Source organism: Lissotriton vulgaris, chromosome 3_1 (assembly GCF_964263255.1).
Source record: "Lissotriton vulgaris chromosome 3_1, aLisVul1.2, whole genome shotgun sequence".
In the NCBI taxonomy this organism is placed as follows: domain Eukaryota; kingdom Metazoa; phylum Chordata; class Amphibia; order Caudata; family Salamandridae; genus Lissotriton; species Lissotriton vulgaris.
Genome location: NC_141689.1, coordinates 269,830,322 through 269,853,307, shown reverse-complemented (window position 1 = coordinate 269,853,307; position 22,986 = coordinate 269,830,322). Strand labels below are relative to the sequence as shown.

General features: G+C 43.3%; 1 protein-coding gene across 2 annotated transcripts in view; it reads right to left on the bottom strand.

The window, feature by feature from the left end:
* Positions 1 to 3,458: 3,458 nt before the first annotated feature.
* The window catches only part of POLI (DNA polymerase iota), a 231,995-nt gene continuing 212,467 nt past the window's right edge, over positions 3,459 to 22,986 (bottom strand). For both annotated transcript variants that reach the window (XM_086960401.1, XM_086960402.1), the window contains one exon: positions 3,459 to 4,762. In XM_086960401.1, the coding sequence (XP_086816527.1) occupies positions 3,899 to 4,762 (864 nt within the window). In that variant the 3' untranslated portion in view covers positions 3,459 to 3,898. The remainder of the gene's footprint in view (positions 4,763 to 22,986) is intronic.

Genomic DNA, 22,986 nt, shown 5'->3' with positions numbered 1-22,986 from the left:
TACTTGAGAAAGTGCGACAGACTTTCAGTCCTTGGCCTGCGGTATAGACAGTAACTGCAGTCGGTGTGAGGATCAGAGCAGAGCAACCTCTTCCTTACCAGACCTTCTTTAAAGAATGTATTTGAAGATAATCCATAGTAGAAAAGAATCCTTGACAACAAAGTCATTTAATGAAGTGAAAAAACACAGAATCTGAGCAGAGCTCAGAGGAGACTCCCTTAGCACAACGTGCGGTAGAAAATCTGAGAGACTGAGGCTCCTCTCAGGAAGGTTCTAGAGGGAGGTGATAGCTGATTGGCTGGCTCTAAGAGTTTGGTCCTTTTTACATAAGGACAAGGATAGGCTACTAAGGTGACGGGGAATGATTCAGGCATGTGAATCTATGAAAGACACCCCTAATACTGGATAATCGGCACTTTTGTAAAAAATTGCTGCATTTTTACATAAGTGCCCGTGAAAATGAAGCAAAGGCTTATTTGTTAGAAATAAAGTTGTATTTATTTATCTAATGTATTTTAAGCGGGGCTTTTCCTTGGTTTTCCAGATTACATAGGTTGGAGAAGTGCTGTGCACAGAACACGATAAAAGGGAAGCAAGGGCTGTTCTGGTGGCTGACATGAGGGCGTGCACACGAGTGCTACTAGAAAATAGAAACCAGTGAAGTTACTGATCAGGGTCTATACTGTATTACAGAAAAACAATATAAACCCTAGGTATCCAAAGGACCTGGAGTAAACACTATTACAGAACAGAAGCGGTCCCTACGGAGGTGAGAATAACAACAAGTATCAGACAATCCAATTAAATCAAAACAATATTTTTAATATGTAGTGATCCATTAATAAATAAAAGTGCAAAAAAAGTACTGTAGTGGGATGTGAGTTTTGAAAGGTGGGATCATCGCAAAAAGTTTAATGTAAGCCTGAGTAACTGTCACTCAAAAGAGTGATGTCTATCAATAAATAAATCAAACACATGAAGTAGGCCCCCACTGTAGTCTGGAATGGTTCTCGAGAGGCAGAGATATAAACAGCGCAGAATATTGCTAAATACTGGAAGGGTTATAAGTAAAAGTACGCCTGTCAGGATAATATCCAAAATCCCGGGACAAAGTCAGGCGGCTGGGGCTACCACACTGGCCAATCTGAAAGATCTCTGTATTGATAACCTATACAGATGAGAACCGGATCTCGAATGTACTCAACTTTAGCCTGCAAATTTACAATTTAGAGACCGGGTGGGAAGGCAGGTGGTCCCAGAAGAGTAAATCACGCCTTAAATATACCAAATTATTAGCAGATTTGTTTACTTGCTTTCACTAAAGTGTCTAGACACTGCCCTGATCAGTGGCCGCACACTGTGGAAGATGGTCAATGTATTAGCAGTGATTCGCTATTAAAAAAGATGAAAATGGATAATTATGAGTAAAATCGAGTGTCGCAAAAATGCAGCTAAATTTCCTTATTTGTGCCGCTAAATTTCCATATTTGTGCCGCTAAATGTACTAATCCATGCCGCTATATCCTGGGGGGTGTGATTAAAGAGGAAGAATGACCCCAATCCATAACTTTGCTCCTCAAGGCAGGAAGAACAAATAACTGTGCACCACGATATAACAAAACATCCCTCAACTGCAAGGAGGCGTCCAACAACCAGGGGCTTGTGTCGACGGCAGACAACAGCACCTTCACGTCTGCCTCAAAATCCTCAAAGGAGACACAACCAATAATTCTCTCAGCTGGTATAATACACCCCTCACTAGAAGGAACCTCCATACACAACAGCGACATATGAATGCGAGACAATGCATCAGACTTCACCTGCTGAGCAGCAGGTCGATAAGTGATGGTAAAATCTAATTCATTAAAGAACAACACCCATCGCATCTGCCGACGTCCCAAGGGGGAATTGTGAATGAGTTACCACTACTTTTAAAATGGTGGTAAAGTATTACAGTTTTGCGACCAAAATTTAGTTGCAAAACAGTAATACATACCATACCGATTCAGTATATGGAAGGGATGTCCAAAACATACCACTGCCAAATACCGAATCGCAAACTGCAATTAACAAGTTACTGAATCCTATTCTGCATTTTGTACATCTAAAAAAAACATTTTTCCAGTCGTAAATGGACCATTTGCGATAAGAAAAATGCTTTGTACATCTGGCCCCAAATGGCTAATGCAGGAAAGTGGCATTTTCAAAATTGTATTTTAAAATAAGAGGATTTTTCATTATAATTCCAAAGACACTAAACATGAACTGGTAATCTGTTCCCATCTGGAAGTTATAGCTTATTAAATGTAATAAGGTAACTCCAAGTTTATCCTAAGGGGGAAATAGGCCTTGCAGTAGTGAAAAACAAATGTAAGAGTTTTGTTTACTACCACGACATGTACAACTGAAAAGTATATGTCCAACTTTTTTAATAGATTGCACCCTGCCTATGGGTGGTTCAAGGCCTAACCTAGGGGGTTACATTCGTATTAAAGGAAGATTTGGGCCTGGCAAAACGGAAGTTTTAAACTTCACAAATGTTGCAATAGCAGGCCTGAGACAGGTTTAAAGGGCTACTTAAGTAGATGCACAATAAGTGCTGCAGCCCCACTAGTGGCATTTCATTTACAGACCCTGGGTACATGTAGCACCTCTTTACTAATGACTTATAAGCAAACTACATATGCCAACCGGGGATAAGTCAATGTTACCCTGTTTTAAGGAGTAGGCACATGCATTTTAGCACTGGTTAGCAGTGTTAAAGTGCATAAAGCCCTAAAGGCATCAAAAATTGAGGAGGAAGGCAAAATGTTTTGGGGGGAGACCACCCTAAGCGGGACTGGTCTAAAAGTAGTATTTGTGGACCATGATGAATGCCTGATACCTGAAGCAAAAGTTGACTGTTATTTCTGGTTTCAATGCCTATGTTGGCCTGAACTAGACTTAAGGGCAGAAGAAGCCATCCCAACAACATATTAGGAATACTCTTTCCGCTGCTCTGAGATAGAGTAAAGATCATTCATGGCCATGCTACCTGGTTTTTTGTGAGATTTGAAGGTCAACACAGAATGCAGTAGACATACCTGTAAACTTGAGGACATGGTGTCCTCATCACAGTACCTAGCTGTGTACCGTAGCACTAAAAGAAACTTAAGTGACATGCCCAGAACTCAAGGTGTAGTAGCACACAGTCAATTAATGAGTAGTATTAAATACCCCTATGTGGTAATTTTGCCAGTGTGCAGACGATTTACTAAAGGCAGGAATGACTGCATTCTTTTGCTTTGGTTAGGAAAACCAACAGTGTTTTTGCTGTTCTAAACTGGTATTTATGTCCAATTTACTAAATGATCCAATTTACTAAATGATCAGCATAATGCACCCAATTAATGATGGAGTTAACTAATCCATATAGAGGCAAATTAGCATAGCAACTAAAAGACACACTTTCTACCTTCTGAATAAACAAAATATATTTATTACATGAAAATAATTTTTGCTCTACTGGCTGTATTTATAGTACTAATACATTTAAATAAATATGTTTTATTCATGTGAGCACAGCGCCCAGACATAGCCTTAAATGCACAAGAAAGCTACTGACAAAAGGATAGCTGAAGACCTTTGCTTCATGTGAAAATTGTAAATGGCTCTTGGCCAAGTATTTCCCATCAAACTCTATGAACAGAAGTGCCCTCGTACCTTGAACGGAGAGCCTCAATTATGTGATTAACATATGTTATATTTTGATCAACATGCATACTTCTGTTCAGCAACTATATGATTTGGGGAATAAACGATGTTATTTATAAATACAACGGCTTCTTACTAGAAAGCTCTGACTAACCAATATTGCAGATCTTTGAATGCATGTGTTTTTTCCTGGTCTTCAAAATAATTAGTTTGGTTTAAAATACTTCATTAAGTTGTTAGGCTGTGGTGATCTGTCTGAGGTTTTTTTCCTTTTGGGTGTCTTTATGGGTTGGTTTCGTTTATTATGATGCATTTTGGAAACAGTGTTCTTTTGACTCCATTCCGCTATGAGTTCTTGTTGTACAGAATGAGGGAGTTCTGAAAAGACCATAGGGTTCACACCAGAAGGAAGAGATGCATCAGTCTCACCAGGATTCACATGCTGTTCATCGTGACAATATATGTCCATAAACGATACAGGGTCGCTTGAAGACTGGGGCTGTTGAAAAATGTTTTTTATTTCAGAGTCTGGGGAAAGGTCCACTGAATGGTCACTGGGAGGCGAGAAGGCAGGTGGTTCTGTGGCCCCTTGCTTTGAGCTCTGACCTTGAACCGCATTTTCATGCCTTCTAACTGAATTAAGTGCATCGGCAACAAAAGTAGCAATCTGTTTCTCTGATGTGGACAACACTGATGCATTGGGCAATGTACTTTGATTGTGTTCAGCAACTTGCAGGGAATTGATGCTGCAATTGTCTGTCTTGATAGTTGTTGGGCTGACAACCTTTTTGGGTGCAAAAAATGAGATAATTCCTTTAGAGCTTGATGAAGGACGACTCAACACATTACTTGTAGAAGCCACTCTCCCACGAGTGCTGGAAAGGATTTCCTTCTTGATGTCTTCTGGCAACTGACTGAAAACATCATGGTCAACTCCCTCAGGAAGCGACTGCTGTGGAAGTGCCTCTATACCTTCCACTTTATTGGTACTTGAAGGGTATATTTGGCTTTCCATGGAAGGTCTGCTAATGTTGTGCTTCACATCTTCCACCTCAGCAGGATGCATTTTCTAGGAAATCAAGATGCAAATTAAAATGTATTAGGTAACAAATACAAAAAAAACTGCATACATGGTAACTGGAAATATGAAAGATAAATTTATGGTTGAGAACGTAAAATATTTATTGTCAACAACTTGTATTAAACTTAAGACAATATCAAAATGATTCGTAGCAGTTAATACAACTCAAACAAAGCTTCTAGTACGATGGTCAGGGATTTATTTTAGACAATGGCAACTTTTCAATAGCAACGCATTTAGAAAACCAAGCCCAAAATAAACTAGAGTTTTGCAATGTGACTGTGGTTTGACATTGTAAGAAATGGGATTTCTGGTTGGTTAAGGTTTGCACCGAAGCCAGGCACGAACTACTACTCTAGTCAGGATAAGGGAGTTACACTCCTAAAATAACCTCTGCTCACCCCCTGGGTAGCTTGGCACGAGCAGTCAGGCTGAACTTAGAGGCAGGGTGTAAAGCATTTGCACATAACCAACAGTAATACAGTGTAAGCACTACAAAAGGACACCACACCAGTTTAGAAAAATATCCAATATTTTTATATACTTAAACAAGACCAATTACAATAAAAATCCACAATACAGTACTTTAAAAATAGTTGCTTTACCAGATGTCTCTTAAATGGCACAATTACGTTGAAAACACAGTTTGTATGAGTCGGTAACTCGGTCGCAGTCTACTGCGATGCTGAAAACAACAGAGTCTCACAGTTCTAGCTGACCGCGTCAGTACGGGCCAGCAACAGCGGGACAGACTCGTTTACAGTACCTTTCTTGGTGGGGCCCACACAGAGGTGCGAGTCGGTCTTGGCATCCATTGAGGTTTCAATACAAAGTGGCAGCGTGCACGGTGCAGTGTCCCTCGATGTGGGCGAGCAGCGGCTCGGTTGCGATCGTCCAGACGGCATCGGTGAGATCATGGCAGGCGGTGCAAGGCGAGACGGTGCTTGATGCAGTGCTGACCAGTTGCGATGCAGGTGACAGAGCCGGTCGTGGCGTCCGTCGTGGTTATGGTGCAAAGTGGAAGTGGTGCAGGGTGCGGTGTCCCTCGAGCAATGGCTCAGTGACGATCGTCCAGACGGCGTCGGTGAGACCAAAGTGGGCAGTGCAGGTCGAGCCGGTGCTCAATGCGGTGTTGGCAAGTTGCGATGCAGCGACAGAGCCTTCTGGCGGGAATCGGTGCTGGCCGAGCCGGATAGCTGTATGTGACGAGGCGGTCATGGGCATCGAGCCAGCGTTGACCGAGTTGGTGAGACCAGGCCAGCGAAGTGAAGCGAGACGGTGCTGGTTGCGGTGCCTCTCGATGCGGTGCAGGCAACGGCTCGGTGACGATCGTGCAGACGGCGTCGGTGAGACAAAGGCGTACGGTGCAGGGCGAGTCGGTTCAGCCTGCGGTGCCTTCAGGACACAAGGCCAGCGGCGGAGTCGGCAGACTGAGTCGGTCGTGGTTCCCTCTTCTCTGTGGCAACTGAAACAGCGGTTCCAAGAGCGGTACCCAAAGGTTGGTGAAGTCTTTGCAGTCTCCGAGACTTCTTAACAGGAGGCCAGCTCGGGTCCAGGCCCTTGGAAATGCTCAGCACAAGTAGGGAAAGTTCAGTCCAGCCTTCCCCTGCACCAGGCAGAAGCAGCAGCTGCAGGCCAAACCAACAAAGCAACAACACAGCAAAGGGGCAGTACTCCTCCTGGCAGCTCTTCCAGCTCTTCTTTTTGGCAGGTTTCTTGATTCCAGCGAGATCTCTGAAGTCTTTTATATCCCTGAGACTTCCAACAGGAGATAAGCTCTACTTCAAGCCCTTGGAGAAAATTCTAACAGGACGATGATGAAAGCACAGTCCAGTCCTTTCCCTACTCAAGAAAGAAGCAACCACTGCAGGCCAACCCCTCAACATGCAGCATAGGGGCAGTACTCCTCCTCCAGCTTCCCAGTCCTTCTTCCTGGCAGGTTCCTTAGTTCAGAAATAATCTAAATCTCTGTGGTCTGGGCCCCAGTATTTAAAGCAGCAAATCCTTTGTCCTCTGAGGCAGAGGGTCCTGTACCTAGTTCACACCAGTTCTGGGTGCATTCTGCCAGTGTGCACCAGGGAAGGCCAGGGTCATCAGACGCACCACAGGAGGTGGAGCCAGCATTGTATAAGGCAGGCACAGTCCTATTCAGACCCAGGTGCGACTCCTCCCACCCATCTATGTGTAGATGTGCGTATTCAGCCCTACTGACTCATCCTGTCTCCCCCACCCCTGTCACTCACAAACCAGACAGACAATACACAAGCTAGCAGAGGCAGGCTGGATGGTTAGGTAAGAAAATACCTACTTTCTAAAAGTGGTATTTTCAAACACAGAATGTTAAAACCAACTTCACTAAAAGATGTATTTTATCATTATGAGTTCCGGCATATTAAACTCGAATTTCTACCATGTTCCCTGAGTCAGTTAGGATCATAGGATGTAATGATCAAACTGCCCATTCTGGCTTATGGAGAACAGGTAGCCTTGCAATAGTGAAAAATTAAGTAGGCTGTAATTCACTATCAGGACATGCCAGACACACCAGCGCATGTCCTACCTTTTACGTACAATGCACCCTGCCCATGGGGGTACCTTGGGCCTACCTTAGGGGTGACTAACATGTAGAAAATGGAAGGTTTAGGGACTTGCAAGTGTGTGCACTTGCCAAGTCGACATGGAAGTCCCAGGCTGCGCACAGGCTCTGCGATGGCAGGCCAGAATTACACTTTACGGGCTGTTTGCGTGGGTGGCACAATCCAGTGCTGCAGTCCACCAACAGCATTTGATTTAAAGGCCCTAGCACTCGCAGTGCACTTTACTAGGGACTGACACAAAAATCAAATAAGCCAATCATGGAAATACCAATCCATAACGCAGTTTACAAAGAGAGCACATGCACTTTAGCACTGATTAGCAGTGGTAAAGTGCCTAAAACCAACACACACAGGTCAGGAAAAAATAGAAGGAAAAAGCATAAAGTTTAGGGATAACCCTGCAAAAAGGGCCATTTCCAACAGACATCTATTAATTTGTTTTGTGACCAGTGCTGAAAGCCATGTCAATAACCTACATTTAACCGCTGCATGAAATTGTGCATACAGTCCTCTGCACCAAATTGAACCTAAGTTTATTTATATCCACTACAACGTACAACTGACTTGCAAAGGGTCCGATGTGCAAGGCAGACTACGCAGTGCACAACTGACATAGAAGGCATTGATAATTTTTGGTTGTGGATTTTTACAAGACATGCCCTAAATCAAGTATACAATGGTAACATAGTAGATATTAACATGTTTTGGCAAAGACAATAGGTTGTGCATTAGGGACCAATTGGCTTTGCCAATGGCTGTACAGCATCCCTAAAGCTGTTCTGCATTGCTAGAGAGAAAGGAAAAAAGGTACTATGACATAGCTACGTTATTTTGTAAGTGCGGCTGTAAAATGGAACGCGTCCATTTCTTTTTATTTACTGTTCTGAAATGGATCCGTAAAAAAAAAAAAAAAAGAAAAGGCACAAAAGTGTATTTTTTCCTTAAAAGCGGGTGGGGGAAAGCAACACGGACAGCATGTGGAGCGAAGCAACATGGAGGGCGCAGGTGGGGGAAGCAACACAAGGGTATGGGGGCGGACGCAACAAAGAGGGTGGAGAGTAGCACCCAGGGAGGAGAAAGCAACTTAGAGCATAAGATGACAAAAGCACACAAGTCCAAGAGCAACCGGGAGCTGAGGGGGGATAGAAACACATGATGGGGACAGCTGGAAAGCACATATACTCTTGTTGAGTGCTTAAGTGAAAAGAAAAACGTAGTTCCCTAAATGTGAGCAGTGGAAGATAACAGATATAAAATGCTATGTTCTAGGGAAGGGACGGACACAACATAGACCGGGCAAGCCAGTAGATGAGAAGCAAGCAAATAATAGCAAAAAATGGTAAGCTGTGGGAAGGTTCTAAAGGTAACTGTAAGATCTGATAAAGTGGTAAGCAACCTATGCTTAACCTAAGAATTAAATACCACTGAGGGAACAGTAATACAAATGTACTATCTCGTGGTGCTTCAAAACATGTAGATACTGCTTCAGTGGAAAAAGGTGAAAAATATCTGTCAAGACAAAAGTATCAGAGACATCAAAACTGCAAACAAAAGTTAAACACCATAAATGTGTAATTATATAAAAATATCTTAAAATGAATATACATTATAACCAAAGTCATTCAATTCTGAAATTGAAATGCTCAAGAAAAAACAAGTTACTTACCTGTACACTGTGGTTCTCCAGCATTGATATCTTTCATAGATTCACATGCTTGAATCTTCCCCGTCGTCATGGTGGGTGTCTCACGGTTTTAGATAATATAGCAGTTTAAAAGAAAAACTCCATGAAAACCTTGAAAAGACCCTTCATGAACTCTTTCATCACTCTATGAGACCAAAGAGAAGGTTTACGAAAGACGGCGACCGGGAAACTACAGAGGAGGGATACCGCACTAATGCACACCGCTATTGAGAAAAACGCACCCGTTTTCATAAGCGTCTCAGCATTTGGATCCCCTCCCGGTACAGCCTAATACATACCCGTAGTAAGCGCTATTTCTGGAAATTTTGACCTTACCTATTGGGCGGAGCATAGCAGCAAGATTGTCTCTTGCACCTAATACAACTGGATGTACCATTCCAATTAACCATTATATTTGAGGACACAAACACTCAGTGAATGCTACTACGAATACCAGACTGTTCTCAACTCACTCTATCTGAGTCGAGTCTAAAGCCCTGAAGAGTCGTGTTGTCTCACCTGTACACGACGAAACACGTGTCAGCTAACTGTGATTGTTCTTCAAGTCTGGATACATTAAATCGTCATCTTGCTGTGACAAGAAAAACACTGAAGAATCTGCTTCTGTCTATTTAATTACATTTGTCATTGTATTATTGTGTTGAAACCCTATTGTAGTTGCGAGAGCACAGCTGTTGTACTGTTGTTAAGTCATTGACTTTTTTAGACGGTTAAGGGTGTTTTCCGTCTGCTCTTCACGCACTACCCATCGACTAACTTAAATTACACACTGTAACGTAGAATTTGAGGCAGAGCGCCCCTGGTATCCGAATTCTCTAAAAACCCCTGAACAGCTGTTTCCAAAGAGAAGGTTGCCCCGGCTTCTGCGATATCTTGAGATTGCCGCAAGATGCACCTTTAAAGATGAATGTGATAATCCTGCTTTGGCTAAATGCAGTAAATATGGAAGAATTTGTTCTGTAGTTGAAAGCAAAGGGTGTAGAGAGCGATCCAAACACCACTGGCAAAACCTTTTCCACTTTGCCGCATATGTCTTATTGGTGGAAATTGCTCTTGAGTGAGTCTGAATATCCTGACATTCCTGAGGGATATTCAAGGATTGGAATGTGCGGTCATGAGGTTCCAAACTGGTAAATTCAGTGAGCTTATTTGTGGATGTACCACTTGTCCTCTGTTAATCGATATCAGATTGTGCACCGGCGGAAACTGCTCCAGAGGACCAATTAACATTTGTAGAAGCTCCGTGAACCAGAATTGTCTTGGCCAATCCGGCGCTATTAGTATCAGGGGGACGGTTCCAATGTCATTTTCCTCAACACCTTCTGAATCAGAGGGAATGGAGTTAATGCATAAGCAAACATTCCCATCCATCGAATTTGAAGGGCATTCCCCCATGATCCTCTTTGAGGGAATCTGCTTGTGAACTGTTTGCTTTTCTTGTTGTTTCGAGTGGCAAACAGATCCAAGCCTGGAGTGCCCCATAGGTGGAATATCTCTAGAAGTTGATGTCAATCCATTTCCCATTAGTAGCAAATGTGAGAAAGTGCCATCTTTCTTGTATGGTCTTTCTTGTATGGTATGCCCCCACTTTTTGCTCAATTGCTGATGTACTTTGACTGAGTGTGCCCTGGGTTCCTTGACAATCAGGTACCCAGGGCCTCTGTTACTTCCCTAAAACTGTATTGAAGCCTAAACCCAATTGGCATCTCTGGCCACACGTCAGCCCATGGTAAATGGTACCCAGGGCACTGTGACCAGAGAAGACCCCAAGGGCTGCAGCACTTATTGTGCCACCCTTAGGGGCCCAGTACCCTGACACACCCACAATGCCTTTGCAGGCTGAGTGTCTCGGAGCAGAACTAAGCAGAGAGTCGACATGGCACACATCTTTGTGTGCCATGCCCACAAACACACTGCCCTGGCATACATCAGTCACCCCTCTAGATGGGTACTCTATGCCAGTGTTGTAGGCACAGGTGCATGAGCCCTTTGCCCCAACAGTACGCAGGGCCATTCCTGGGCACTGTAAGTGGTGTGATGCCATTAAGAGTATATGGTGCTGGGAGGTTGTCATTACGAACTCCACAGCACCATAATGGCTACACTAAAGACTGAGAAGTTTGGTATCAAACTTCTCAGCACATTAAACCCACACTGATGCCAGTGTGGGATTTAATGTAAAATGCACTACAGAGGGCACCTTAGAGATGCCCCCTGAAACCTAACCAACTACCAGTGTCCTGACTGCGTGGCTCCCGAGGCTGCCACCACCAGACATGTTTCTGGACCCCCGAGTCGAGAGCCTGCCGCCCTCGGGGGCCTGAAACAATGCACATCCTGGGACGAGGTGCCAAGCCTCCTCCCCCAGGATGAGCAGGGGAAGCTTCGAAGGCATGCCGCCTTTTGTGAGCTTCCCCAGGCCAATTGCTGTACTCAGAAACTGGCCTCCACCGGTTCTGACCCCCACTCTGGCGGGAAGACAGGCGGGAAACGCCAAGTGAGGAAAGGGGGTGTGCCATCCTCTACCAACCCCACCCCTCAGGTGGGAGAGATGAGGAGAAGCATAACTCCGGGCTCCGGCCATCTTGAAGATGGGGAGCCCTACTCAATCAGAGATAGTTGTAAAGATCAAATCCAGGCAATTTGAAGAAATAAGTTGTTTAATGAAGATTAGTCACAGGGACCTCCAGCTCCATCTTCCACCAGCTTCACAGCACAGTTCATCAGTCTTTCTAATCATCACATTCTAAGCTGCCTAGAAATATGTCAACATTCATTTAAGACACCTCTACACATCTTCCCCTTTATACATTTCTTAATCAAATACAATAAAAATAATAATGCTAATATAGAAAACTAACATAAGAACATTTTTTTTCCTTTTGAGCTGACAGAAAGTTACATTACATTTTTTGATAGAAGAGTGTAGATAAAACTATAATGGAAGTTAATCACTCAGCAATTGCTGAGGAGCACAACATTTAGAAATGTTTCCATAACCACCAGAGGGACTCAAAGTATACAGACTTCCAGAGTCAATTAACATTTTCACTCCATTGGAATCTAGGTTGATGACATAATGGGGCTTTTCTAATTTATCATACTTTCTTGGACAATGGTCCAATTATCCATGTTACCATTTGACACGACGTTACGAGCGCCTGCTTGAGAAGCAACTACATCATCAACACATGTAATAAACTCATGAATGTCTTCACAGGAATTATCAATTTAATGTACAGAACTCATTTTTATTCTACAAGCTTTAGCAAGATGACCTCTTTTCCCACATGTTCTACAAATTGCATTCCTCCCCATACATTTAATACTGGAAGCAATATGACCTGGTGCACCACAACGATGGCATTTGATGGGTCGTGTTCCAAAATTTGGTACAAACTTGTTATTTTGGGACAACTCACTACTTTTGTCTTAGTGAGTCTTTTAGCCTTATTGGAAGGTTTTGTTTGCAGTCTACTCAGTGGTTTAACTACCTTAGTTTCATAAACGTCAGCATGTATTTCTGAATCTTTGGATAGTGTAGTTTTAGATCCAGAATCCTTGTAGGTCATTGAATTAGAACATTTATCCATCTCCTTTATCCAAATGTCCGTGCTTTCTAAGCCTTTTTCTATTTGTATGGCTTCTTCTAAAGTGGAATCTTTTATGAGTAACTTTTCACGTACTCTTTTATTATTCGCACATCTGACTATTTGATCGCGTATAAGTGAGTCTGCCAACTTTTCAAATTGACAAGTCAAGGATAGGCCTCTTAGAGCAGCAATATATGACACAATATCTTCATCTATTTTCTGAACCCTACAGAAAAACGTATGCCTTTCAAGAACCACATTTAATTTTAGTTATATATCTCTGATCTAACATATGCATAGTCATGTCATATACATTTGTGGCTTGACCATCACCATTTCCAAGCGACACTTCAGGAAGATTCTCGTACAACCGTCGTCCCTCTACACCTAGGTTGTGGAACAATATAGCTTGCTTGCGCACTGGCCCATATTTATCCGCACCTGTGGCAAGAATGTATGTTAAAAATAGTTTTTTCCATTCTTTCCAGGGAATGCTTGGTTCTCCCGGGGTTGGAAAAAAAGTAGGCGGTGCATATAATCCTTGATCCTCCATTGAAATGGTGACCTGCAAAGTAAATGTTAGTAGCTAAACAACAAGCTAACATAAATCAAAATAAGAAAAAGAAAACCTTGTGGAAAGTCCAACTCATGGTGTCCTTTGAACCGCAGATCTCTAAACTTGCTTTCTTCGATTCAGTCTAACAGCCGTTTTCCCGATTTTCACATGCACAAAGTTCGCAGTGCGCTCAACGTTGTAGAATGCGAGTTATCCCAAAATGACAAAATAGCTGCCATGTTACGCTGTTTACGGCAAATTTCTATAGGAATTAGACACCAAAGAGACGCGATGACGTATGCCAGACGTTCCAAGTAGAAACAATTCTGAAGTGGAACATGAAGACGGCCGCGTTCTCCCAGGTCCGGTGAGTAGATGTTTACTTTTGATTGAGGAGTCAGTGGGCACAAGATAACCGTTTTTCACACGTTTAAGTCAAAACAACAATGGTGCCAAAAACGACAAGATGCTTAGGCAATAGATTTCCAAGCACAGCACTGCATGAAAGTATACCGAAGGGCCACCATGCCAAAAACGGAGTTGTTGACAATCCAGTTGTAAGATGCAACGATTAATTAAGTTGTTTAGCACAGTTGTACGGCTGAGTAGTTTTCATTCTTTTTTTTTCAATATTAAGCAAGAGTGAGTGCTTCTAAAATCATGCAACTATAATTGGTTGCCAGTTCCTCATGTATTCAATAAAGAAATCAAATTGAATCACTTTCCATGCAGCCAGTTATCCTTATATTCAATAAAATAGTAAAATTGAATCACTTTCCATGCAGTTTTTAAAGGAGATTAATAATCCTAATGATGCAGGTCATATTTAAATAAATCAAACAAATTAAATCTGTTTACTCACAAAGTGGAAGATGGTAATTTATCAAATATGAATTAGTCCAAGGGTGGAGGTACCAATATCTGCCCCTTGCGCAGAAAGTCCATGGGTTTCCCATGTCACCAGTGTAAAGATCAAATCCAGGCAATTTGAAGAAATAAGTTGTTTATTAAAGATTAGTCACAGGGACCTCCAGCTCCATCTTCCACCAGCTTCACAGCACAGTTCATCAGTCTTTCTAATCATCACATTCTAATCTGCCTAGCAACATGTCTACATTCCATTTAAGACAACTCTACAATAGGCTCCTGCCCCCCTCCCACAAGAAAAGAGCAGGATAGGGGGTGTACTCACCCCAGGACAGGGACCCATTGGTCCCTGCCCTTACCCTACCTGTAACACCCTATATTTTGTATCTAGGGGCACCCTGAAACTTCCTTCCTCAGATCCCGATTTGAAAACAAGAAAGAAGAAAAAGAAGAAGGAAGACCTGCAGTGCAGCTGTCAACAAGAGGACGACACCAACTGACTTGACCCCAGCCCTACTGGCCTGTCGATCCTTAAACCTGCTCCTGCTAAACCCCAGCGTCTCCTGCGGACAGCAACTTTGAAAACCCCAGAGGATCTGCCTGCCTTGCTCATCTAAAAGACTGGGACTCCCATGAGCAGTAGTTCTGCTCAAACAGCAACACCCCTGGTGCCAGCCAGGAACCGTGAATCCAGCACACTGACCACTCGCCGAGCCCGGCCTGTGCCCGAGTCGACAAAGACCACCAGGACATCCCTTGGCGATTGCGACCACGAATCCAGTGCCCAAGGACCCCCCTCGATGACCAAGACGACGCCTGCAGCCTCACAACCAGGGACCCCTCCAAACCCGACCAGCTGAGGGTAAGATTTCCCAACGTTAAAAGACACCCTGCACCCGGCACCCCACGGCCCCATGTGCCCAACTCCTGGGTGCCTACCTATCCTCCAAGATCCCAACTTACCTCTCGAAGTGGAGGTCGCACCTGAAGAATCTCCGTCCCCGAGCCTGAAGCCTTTGTTCAACTTCCAGCTTTCCCACTGTTTGACACTGTGCGCCTGACGGCTCAAAAGCACCCTGCACCCAGCCACCCGAGTGCCCCTGGGAGTGCAACCTCTGACCTAATCTACTTCCCCACTTGCCCTGAGCAAGTGACCAGGAGCCCAGCTCCCACAGTCGTGTGGCCTCCCATTGGCTAACCTTGGGACTGAATCTCTCTCCACCCGGCTGCACCCGTGCCGCTGAGGGTGTAACAACTGTACCTACCTGACCATGGGAGACCCCTGAGTCTATACCCAGAACCTTAACTCTGCCAGTCAAAAACTTACCCAAAAGTTGATAACTCACTTTTCTTCCAAAGGGTAACATTGACTGGTTTCACTTCGAAATTCTTCGAAGTGTGGAGTTTTGAAACTTTAAAATATTCATCTAAAATCAGCTGAATCACGAAAACACTCATCTGTTATCGGGAGAGATCCCAGTGCTGGATCTTGGTACGGCTGAGTGAGCTAAAGAATGGTGATGGATTAAACCCAGATCAGTTGACTGGGGGTGAGTGTTTGATTTGCTCAAACGCTCCGTCCATCATCCCCTTTTGTATCGCTTTGTTCGCCCTAAGTTGGCAGGGTATGCTCAGACGTGAGTCCCTTGCTCACTTGGCCACTGGATTCAAGATAGCTTGGCTGATAAGGATTATAAATCCGAAACCGGTCCCAGGATGCTTGTTTCCGGTCCAGGGAAGACATGGCTTGGCAGTTCGGGCTGGACTGTTCCCATGAGGCACAGGGTCAGACTGATTTGCATATGGCCATGTCTGAACTGGGGTGGCTGAGTGAGCTAAAGAATTGTGATGGATTAAACCCAGATCAGTTGACTGGGGGTGAGTGTTTGATTTGCTCAAACGCTCCGTCCATCATCCCCTTTTGTATCGCTTTGGATCTTGGTGCCCAGCACTGACCCTGAAAAGTAATCATAACTGTACTTACAGGTAACTTGAATTTCCTTCCATAGCATAACATTGCCTGTTTTTTGCTGAAAAAATTTCAAAGTGTCGATTTTTTTAAACGTACACATATTAACTAAAAATCGCCTGTGTGACAAACGCATTCTTTCACGTGTTTACAGGAGATGCACTAGTGCTGGATCCAGGATCCAACACTGAGTAAGAAAAAGTAACGATAACACTACTTACCTGCTAAGTGAATTTCCTCCAATAGGATAACATATGTGAAAAAGTTTCTGTCGACTTTTAAAATACAATAATATTCCTTAAATATCACAACTGTAACCAAAACGCTTTTACTCAACTGTTTACAGGAGCTGTCCCAGGACTGAATCTAGGATCCAGTCCTGTGGTTAGAAAAGTAATCCATAAAGTAATTAATTGCATTTAACTAGAAATTCCCATTGAGCGCAATGTCACATTGTGTTTGAAATTGTGTTGCCTGTTGCAACAACTGTATCTATAGTACTCAAAAGTCTATTGCCTATTGAAAAAGTATTTAACTAAAGTAACTCATTCTGAGAAAGTATATTTTGATACCTATTGTTGGTTCTAAAAATAAAACTATATATTTTTATATAAACCATTGGCCTAGAGTTTAGTTCTTGAGTGTGTGAGACCATTTGCTGACTGAGTGTGTACAACAAAGGCTTTACACTGTCCTCTGATACTGCCTTACTGCGCGACCAAGCTACCACTTTAGAGAGTAAGGTTAGATCTAACTTTAGCCTCTGCCAAACCTCTGGGGACTGTGGACTCTGTGCACACTGTACCTTACTTTGGTCCAGTATATACAGAGCCACTTTCTTACAGCATAGGCTTGACAATCTGCTTAGAGAATCTGCCCACGTGGAGTGGATTCCTGGGACATGCTGAACTTGTAAAGTGATATTGTGCTTCAGAAGCCACTGACAGATTTCCTGCGCCTGTGCCGATAGGGTTTTTGACCTTGTTCCACCTTGTTTTAGAAGATAAAACAAAGTTGTTGTGTTGTCCGTTCTGACAAGGACTGGGGAATCGCGAATTCTGGGAAGAAACGCCTGAAAACCTAAAAACACTGCTTTTAGTTCTAACAAATTGATGTGCATCTTCACTTCTTGACCGTTCCAATGACCTTGTATTTCTAGGTCTTGCAGACGTGCTCCCCATCCTTGCAAGAATGCATCCGTTGCCATTATGTAACTGGGAGACTGAGGTTCGAAAAGTAGACCTGCCGAGAAATTGTTTCTTATCCCCTACCATGACAGTGCTTTCTTTGTTAGAGGAGTGATCCTCGAAAGACCCTTGAGCTTGGACCCATTATAGGTCGAGAAGTTCCTGAAGTGGCCTCATGTGAAGACGGCAATTTGGGACTAACGGAATGGAGGATGAAAGCATTCCCAGCATGGACTTTAACATCCTCACTGAAACTGACTCTTTTTTGCATCTGAGAACTCAGCTTTAAGATTTTCTGGATGCGCTCTTCCGACGGATACGCCTTTGCTTCTTCTGTGTTTAACACTGCCCCTAAACACTGTAGAATCTGGGACGGAATCAGAGAGGTTTTTTCCACATATATCTTTAGACCCAGGGACACGAAAAGATTCCTGCAAGTTTTTAGAGACGTCTGAGTGTCCTGATACGTCGGACTTTTTATCAGCCTCTCGTCCAGATACGGATAGACCTGGTGTCCTTGTTGTCTCACATATGCTGCCACTGGCGCCATGTACTCTGTGAACACTCTTGGTGCGGAACGGAGACCAAAGGGCAATACTTTGAATTGGTAGTGGCACCGCCACCTCGAATCTGAGATACCGTTGGTGTTTGACGTGTATTGGAACATGCAAGTATGCATCTAATAGATCTAAAGAGGTCATATAGTCTCCTCTGTTCAGCATCAGCAGAATTTCTAGCAGCAATAACATTCAGAAGAGCTGCTTTCTGATGTACTTGTTTAAACCTCTTAGATCCATCACCTGCCTCCAGTTGGTACTTTGTTTTTTCCTTATTAGGAAAAAATGTGTGTAGAATCCTTTCCCTCGATGTTGTTGAGGGATCTCCTCAATTGCTTCTTTTATAAGGAGATTCAAAATCTCTTTAGTTCGGATAAATGTTGATGTTTCCTGGGAATGGGAGGTCGGGACGGTGGTCTTTGAATGAATTCTAGGGTGTGACCCTGATGTATAATGTCCAGCACCCATCTGTCTTATGTTATTGACGACCATTGTTGGTAAAACAGAGAGAGGTAGTGGTCCTGATGAGGTTTGATGGTTGACGAGGTCGTTGGCGCCCTGAGAGTGTTACTACCCCCTACCGTTGGCCTGAGATTTTCCTCTAGCTGTTGTCTTCCTTCTGTTCGCCTGTCGCTGGTAAGGCGCAATGGACGATAGAAACTGCTGTTGATTGGTAAATTGTCAATACCCTGGTTGTTGATAGGGCTGGTACATATAAGATTGAAATGGCTGCCTTTGTTGATAATGGCCTCTTGTTCCTCTGCCCCGAAAGGACTGAAACCTTTGCTGTTGAAGAGTTCCTAAAGCACAGCCTTGTCTGTATCTTTTTAAATCCCTTGAAGTGCATCGTCCACATGCTTACCAAAAAGATTTTCTCCATCGAATGGCATATCGAAAATTTTGGCTTAAATTTTTCCTGGCAAAACGAGGTGGCCTTAAGCCAGCCCTGTCTGCAAAGGGTGACAGCCCTTACAATCTGTCTAAAAGCCACTGCAGATATGTCAATGGCTATGGTGATCATTTCAGATGCTACCCTAGCTCCATCCTGAAGTATTTGCGTTGCTTCTTCCTTCTTATCCTCAGGAAGATGAGATAACAAAGGAGCTAAATCAGACCACATTTGTCTGTCATACCTGCTAACTATGGCCAAAGCATTAGAGGCTTTGATAGACGCGGCTGCTATAACGGCAAAACGTTTACCTGCACCATCTAGTTTTCTACCTTCTCTGTCTGGTGGAGCGGAACAACCGGGTTTCTAGATCGCCTCTGCGCCACTTGCTTGACCATTGATTCCGGTCTGCGATGACCTATCAGACATGCCGGAGACTATTCTGGAGCTTAATATTTTATTTCTATTCTCGGGACTAATGCAGTAATAGAAGCTGGATTTTTCATTATTTTTAGGCCTTCCTCCCTTATATCGCTCACCATAGGAATGGTCCGACTTTCTAGCTGAATCTTTGAAATCATATAAGAAAAAGTCTGCCGATTTCACTGGGAGAGGAAGATCAAACCGTTTTGAGGCTCGCTCCACTAGCTTGTGAAATCCTCCAGAGGAGAATTTGATGGGGAAGGCGAAGGCGTTGACGTAGCAACATATCAATGCCATTCATCGCCCACTGGCTCATCCTGCATCAACTATCCTACTTCTGTTTGTTCTTCTACATCGCTCTTAATATAGTCATCTCTGATGGCTATTACTGTAGGAGGGTGTATTTTCTGTGAGGCCTGCGGTGATGCTGCCTCCTCAGCGGATGGTGCAGTTTGTGTCTTGCTTGGATTGTCCGATAAAGTGGCATTTGCTTCTGGAAAGCGCCTATAATAGTCCTTAATCATGTGCTTCAAATCCGTGAGCAATTAAAGTGGCACGGACATCGACTCTTCTCTGGCTATTGGAGGATCATCCTCTTCCTCCTCATACTCATAAGTATCTTGAAAAGATTCATACCTCCGTGAACCTGAAAGAGGGTGGTCTTTAAAAGAGAATTCCTCCTGTAAAATTCATATTTATCGTGATATTCTTCTTCATCTGTGTCTTGACTTTTTATCTTAAGTTGAGAGGGACTGTATCAGGCTCCAAAAGAACCTTCCGCCTTTAATTTCGGCATTAGCAACCAATGGGATGAAGCGGTTAGTCTTTGCTCCAGGATGTCAAATCTGTAGAAAACCTTTCTGCATCAGGCACAACTAAGGTTCTTTTTCCTTACGTCGACGAGCCCTTCGACAGTGAAAACCTTCTTATAGATCCAGTCATCAACGACCTTTGAGAATTGGGTGAATTGAATGCAGTCGTTGAGGTCGTTGTCGTTGTTAATGTTGCTGTCGACGATGCTTTTGCCATCGATGCTTTTGCCATCGACGTCGTCGTTGCTGTAACCGTCGTTGACACTGTCACTCTCATCGACGGATTTGTCGTCAAATGGTCTGTCGACTGAGCCTTTTTTTCTGTAGACTTCTTGTGAGGAGTGTGAGGCACTGAAGAAGATGACTTTTTAGGAACACCTTCAGGAGGTTGCAGTTCTAGTCCCTTGTCCTTAGATTTACTGACTTTCAGTTTTTTAGAGTCCGTTTTTGATACAGTAGGTTCTAATTTTCTTTTTGGAGTGGAATGAGCCTCTTCATCCTCAGAACCAGATTCTGATTCTGATTTCTTTTTCTGAAGCTATGGAATCAAACATGCCTCTCTATCTTCAAGAGTTCTGGCAGAGAAAGTCCTGCAATGCTTACACTCCTTAGAGACAAGTTTAGGGTGCAAGCAATATAAGCAATCTTTGTGGGGGTCCACAGAGAAGAGATTGGCCTTCCCACAAGATCCACAGAAAAGCCTCTTAGAGCTTTCAGTCATCTTGCCAAATGAAGAAAATAACAATAACTCTATTCCAGAGAAATACTGAGATGAAAGCAAGGTCAAAAGTTCACCACAGAGAGAAAAACTGAGCAGAGCTCAGGCAGACTCCTTCTCACACGACGAGCGGTTGGAAATCTGATGTATGGTGGCTCTGCTGGGGATTGTGATCCGAGGGCTGGCGTCTCATTGGCTGACTTTTGGACCATATAATGATGGTGATGGGTTGCCGAAGTGTGATGCATTTGTATTGGTTTTCATGGAGTTTTTCTTTAATACTGCTATATTGTCTAATACCGTGAGACTCCCACCATGACAACGGGGAAGATTCAAGCATGTGATTATATGAAAGATTCAATGCTGGAGAAATGGTTCTCAATGATTGAATGCTTGGTCTAAGATAGGACCAGCCCACACAGGAAGTGGTTTAGCTAGGCCAAAGCGGAAAAATAGTCCTGAAAAGTTTTGCCACTAAATATCTAAAGTCACAGTCCAAATTAGAACTTGTCTATCTGCCTTATTGAGAGGACTCTAAGTGTATTATTTTTAAAGTTCTTAGTGTTCTTTTTCTACAGGACAAATATCATTGCAACTCTTGCTTCTGTACCCATCAGTAAGTTGGAGTAAAAGAATCTTGATTACTGGATAGATGTGTGGAACAGCCATAGCATGTACTTTGGAGCAATCCCTACACAGGTGAGGATTATGCGACCAAAAAGAAATATGCATCCAGAAAAAAGTATGTTGGCAGTTTAACTCTGGACAATGAGAGGATGGGTAAGTTCACCCACACATATACCAGATTTGTAGGTGGTTTACACTTCTTTACAGTTGCAAACTATTCTGCGATGAAAAGACTGGTAAGAAAGAATGAGCAAGGAGGTAGATCTAAGGCAAACCAAGAAACCAAAAAATAATGCAGCAGGGTTTACCACAGAGTGGTTACTGAGGAGAGTCACGTTTACTTACAAAGGTTTACTCCTCTTGCCTCCATAGATTGACAAATTGGAAAAGGTTCTCAATTAGTTCAGAGTAGGGGAGACAATCTGGTTAAATGGCTATTTCAGTATAGTATAATCTCATCTTCTAAGGAAGACCAAGCAGTCTATTGATTAAATTATTTTCTAGGAACTGGGAAAGTAAACATTTCGATGATATGAATTGTCTATTACAGTGATAAAGACTAAAGCGTGTTTACCACTACAACAAAATATATAATAAAAGAACATGTTACTTACTTTCAGTAACAATCTTTCTGGAGGATACTCTAAACACAGATTCCTCACCTTGTGAATACTCCTCAGATGTCAGACAGGGTCTGATAACTTTAGAGCAGTACTCCTGCTTGGGGGCAGGTGGCATCATACAGCTCTGCACAGATGTTCCTCTATGTAAGTGAAGAGCAGAGCTGAATATACAAGCGGCACAAATGTGCACTGATGCCTGTTACTTTGTTAAGCTCTAGTGCACTCAGACGCTGAACCATCAACAAATTGGCATGACTAGGGTGCAGATCTTTAAATTATGGGGCGGGGGAAGAGTACAGTTCACAGAACAGGCAGGTGGGAGGTTTGGTGAGGAATCCGTAGTCAGACCGAGTATCTGAAAGATCATTACCAAAGGTAAGTAACTTGCTCTTCAGGTGGGTACTTCTAACCACAGATTCCTCACTTGGTGAATACATATCATAGCATTACCTCCCATGGGGTGAGTGTGTAAACTGGCTCAAACCAAAAGAAAGTCCTGCAGCATTGAGGAGGCAAAATGCCACCCTCAACGGACCGGACTGTCAAGGTAGTAGTGGTTCATGCAAGTTAGAACTGATAGCCTTAGGGTGGTCCTATCCTAACATTTGCCTGCCTGCCTCCCGCCCTCCATTTTCTGTAGTTGTTGTTGCTGGCTTTTGGACTCTGCACAATTTACCACTGCTTACCAGTGCTAAAGTGCATGTGCTTTCTCCCTAAAACATGGTAACATTAGCTCATACCCAATAGGCATATCGAATTTACTTATAAGTTCCTGGTAAAGTACACTACACGTGCCTGGGGCCCGGACATTAAATGCTACTAGTGGGCATGCAGCACTGCTTGTACCACCCACCTAAGTAGTCCTCTCACCATGTCTCAGGCCTGCCACTGAAGGGCCTGGGCAGGCAGTTTATTGCCAGTTCGACTTGGCATTAAAGTTCCCTTGCTAAGCCTTAAACTCCGCTTTTATTACACATAAGCCAACACTAAGGTATGCCCTAGGTAGCCCCAAGGCAATATTTCTGAGAAGTCTCCACAACTTTAATATTGGTGTATTCAGTACAAACGCACACATTACTAAAAGTACAA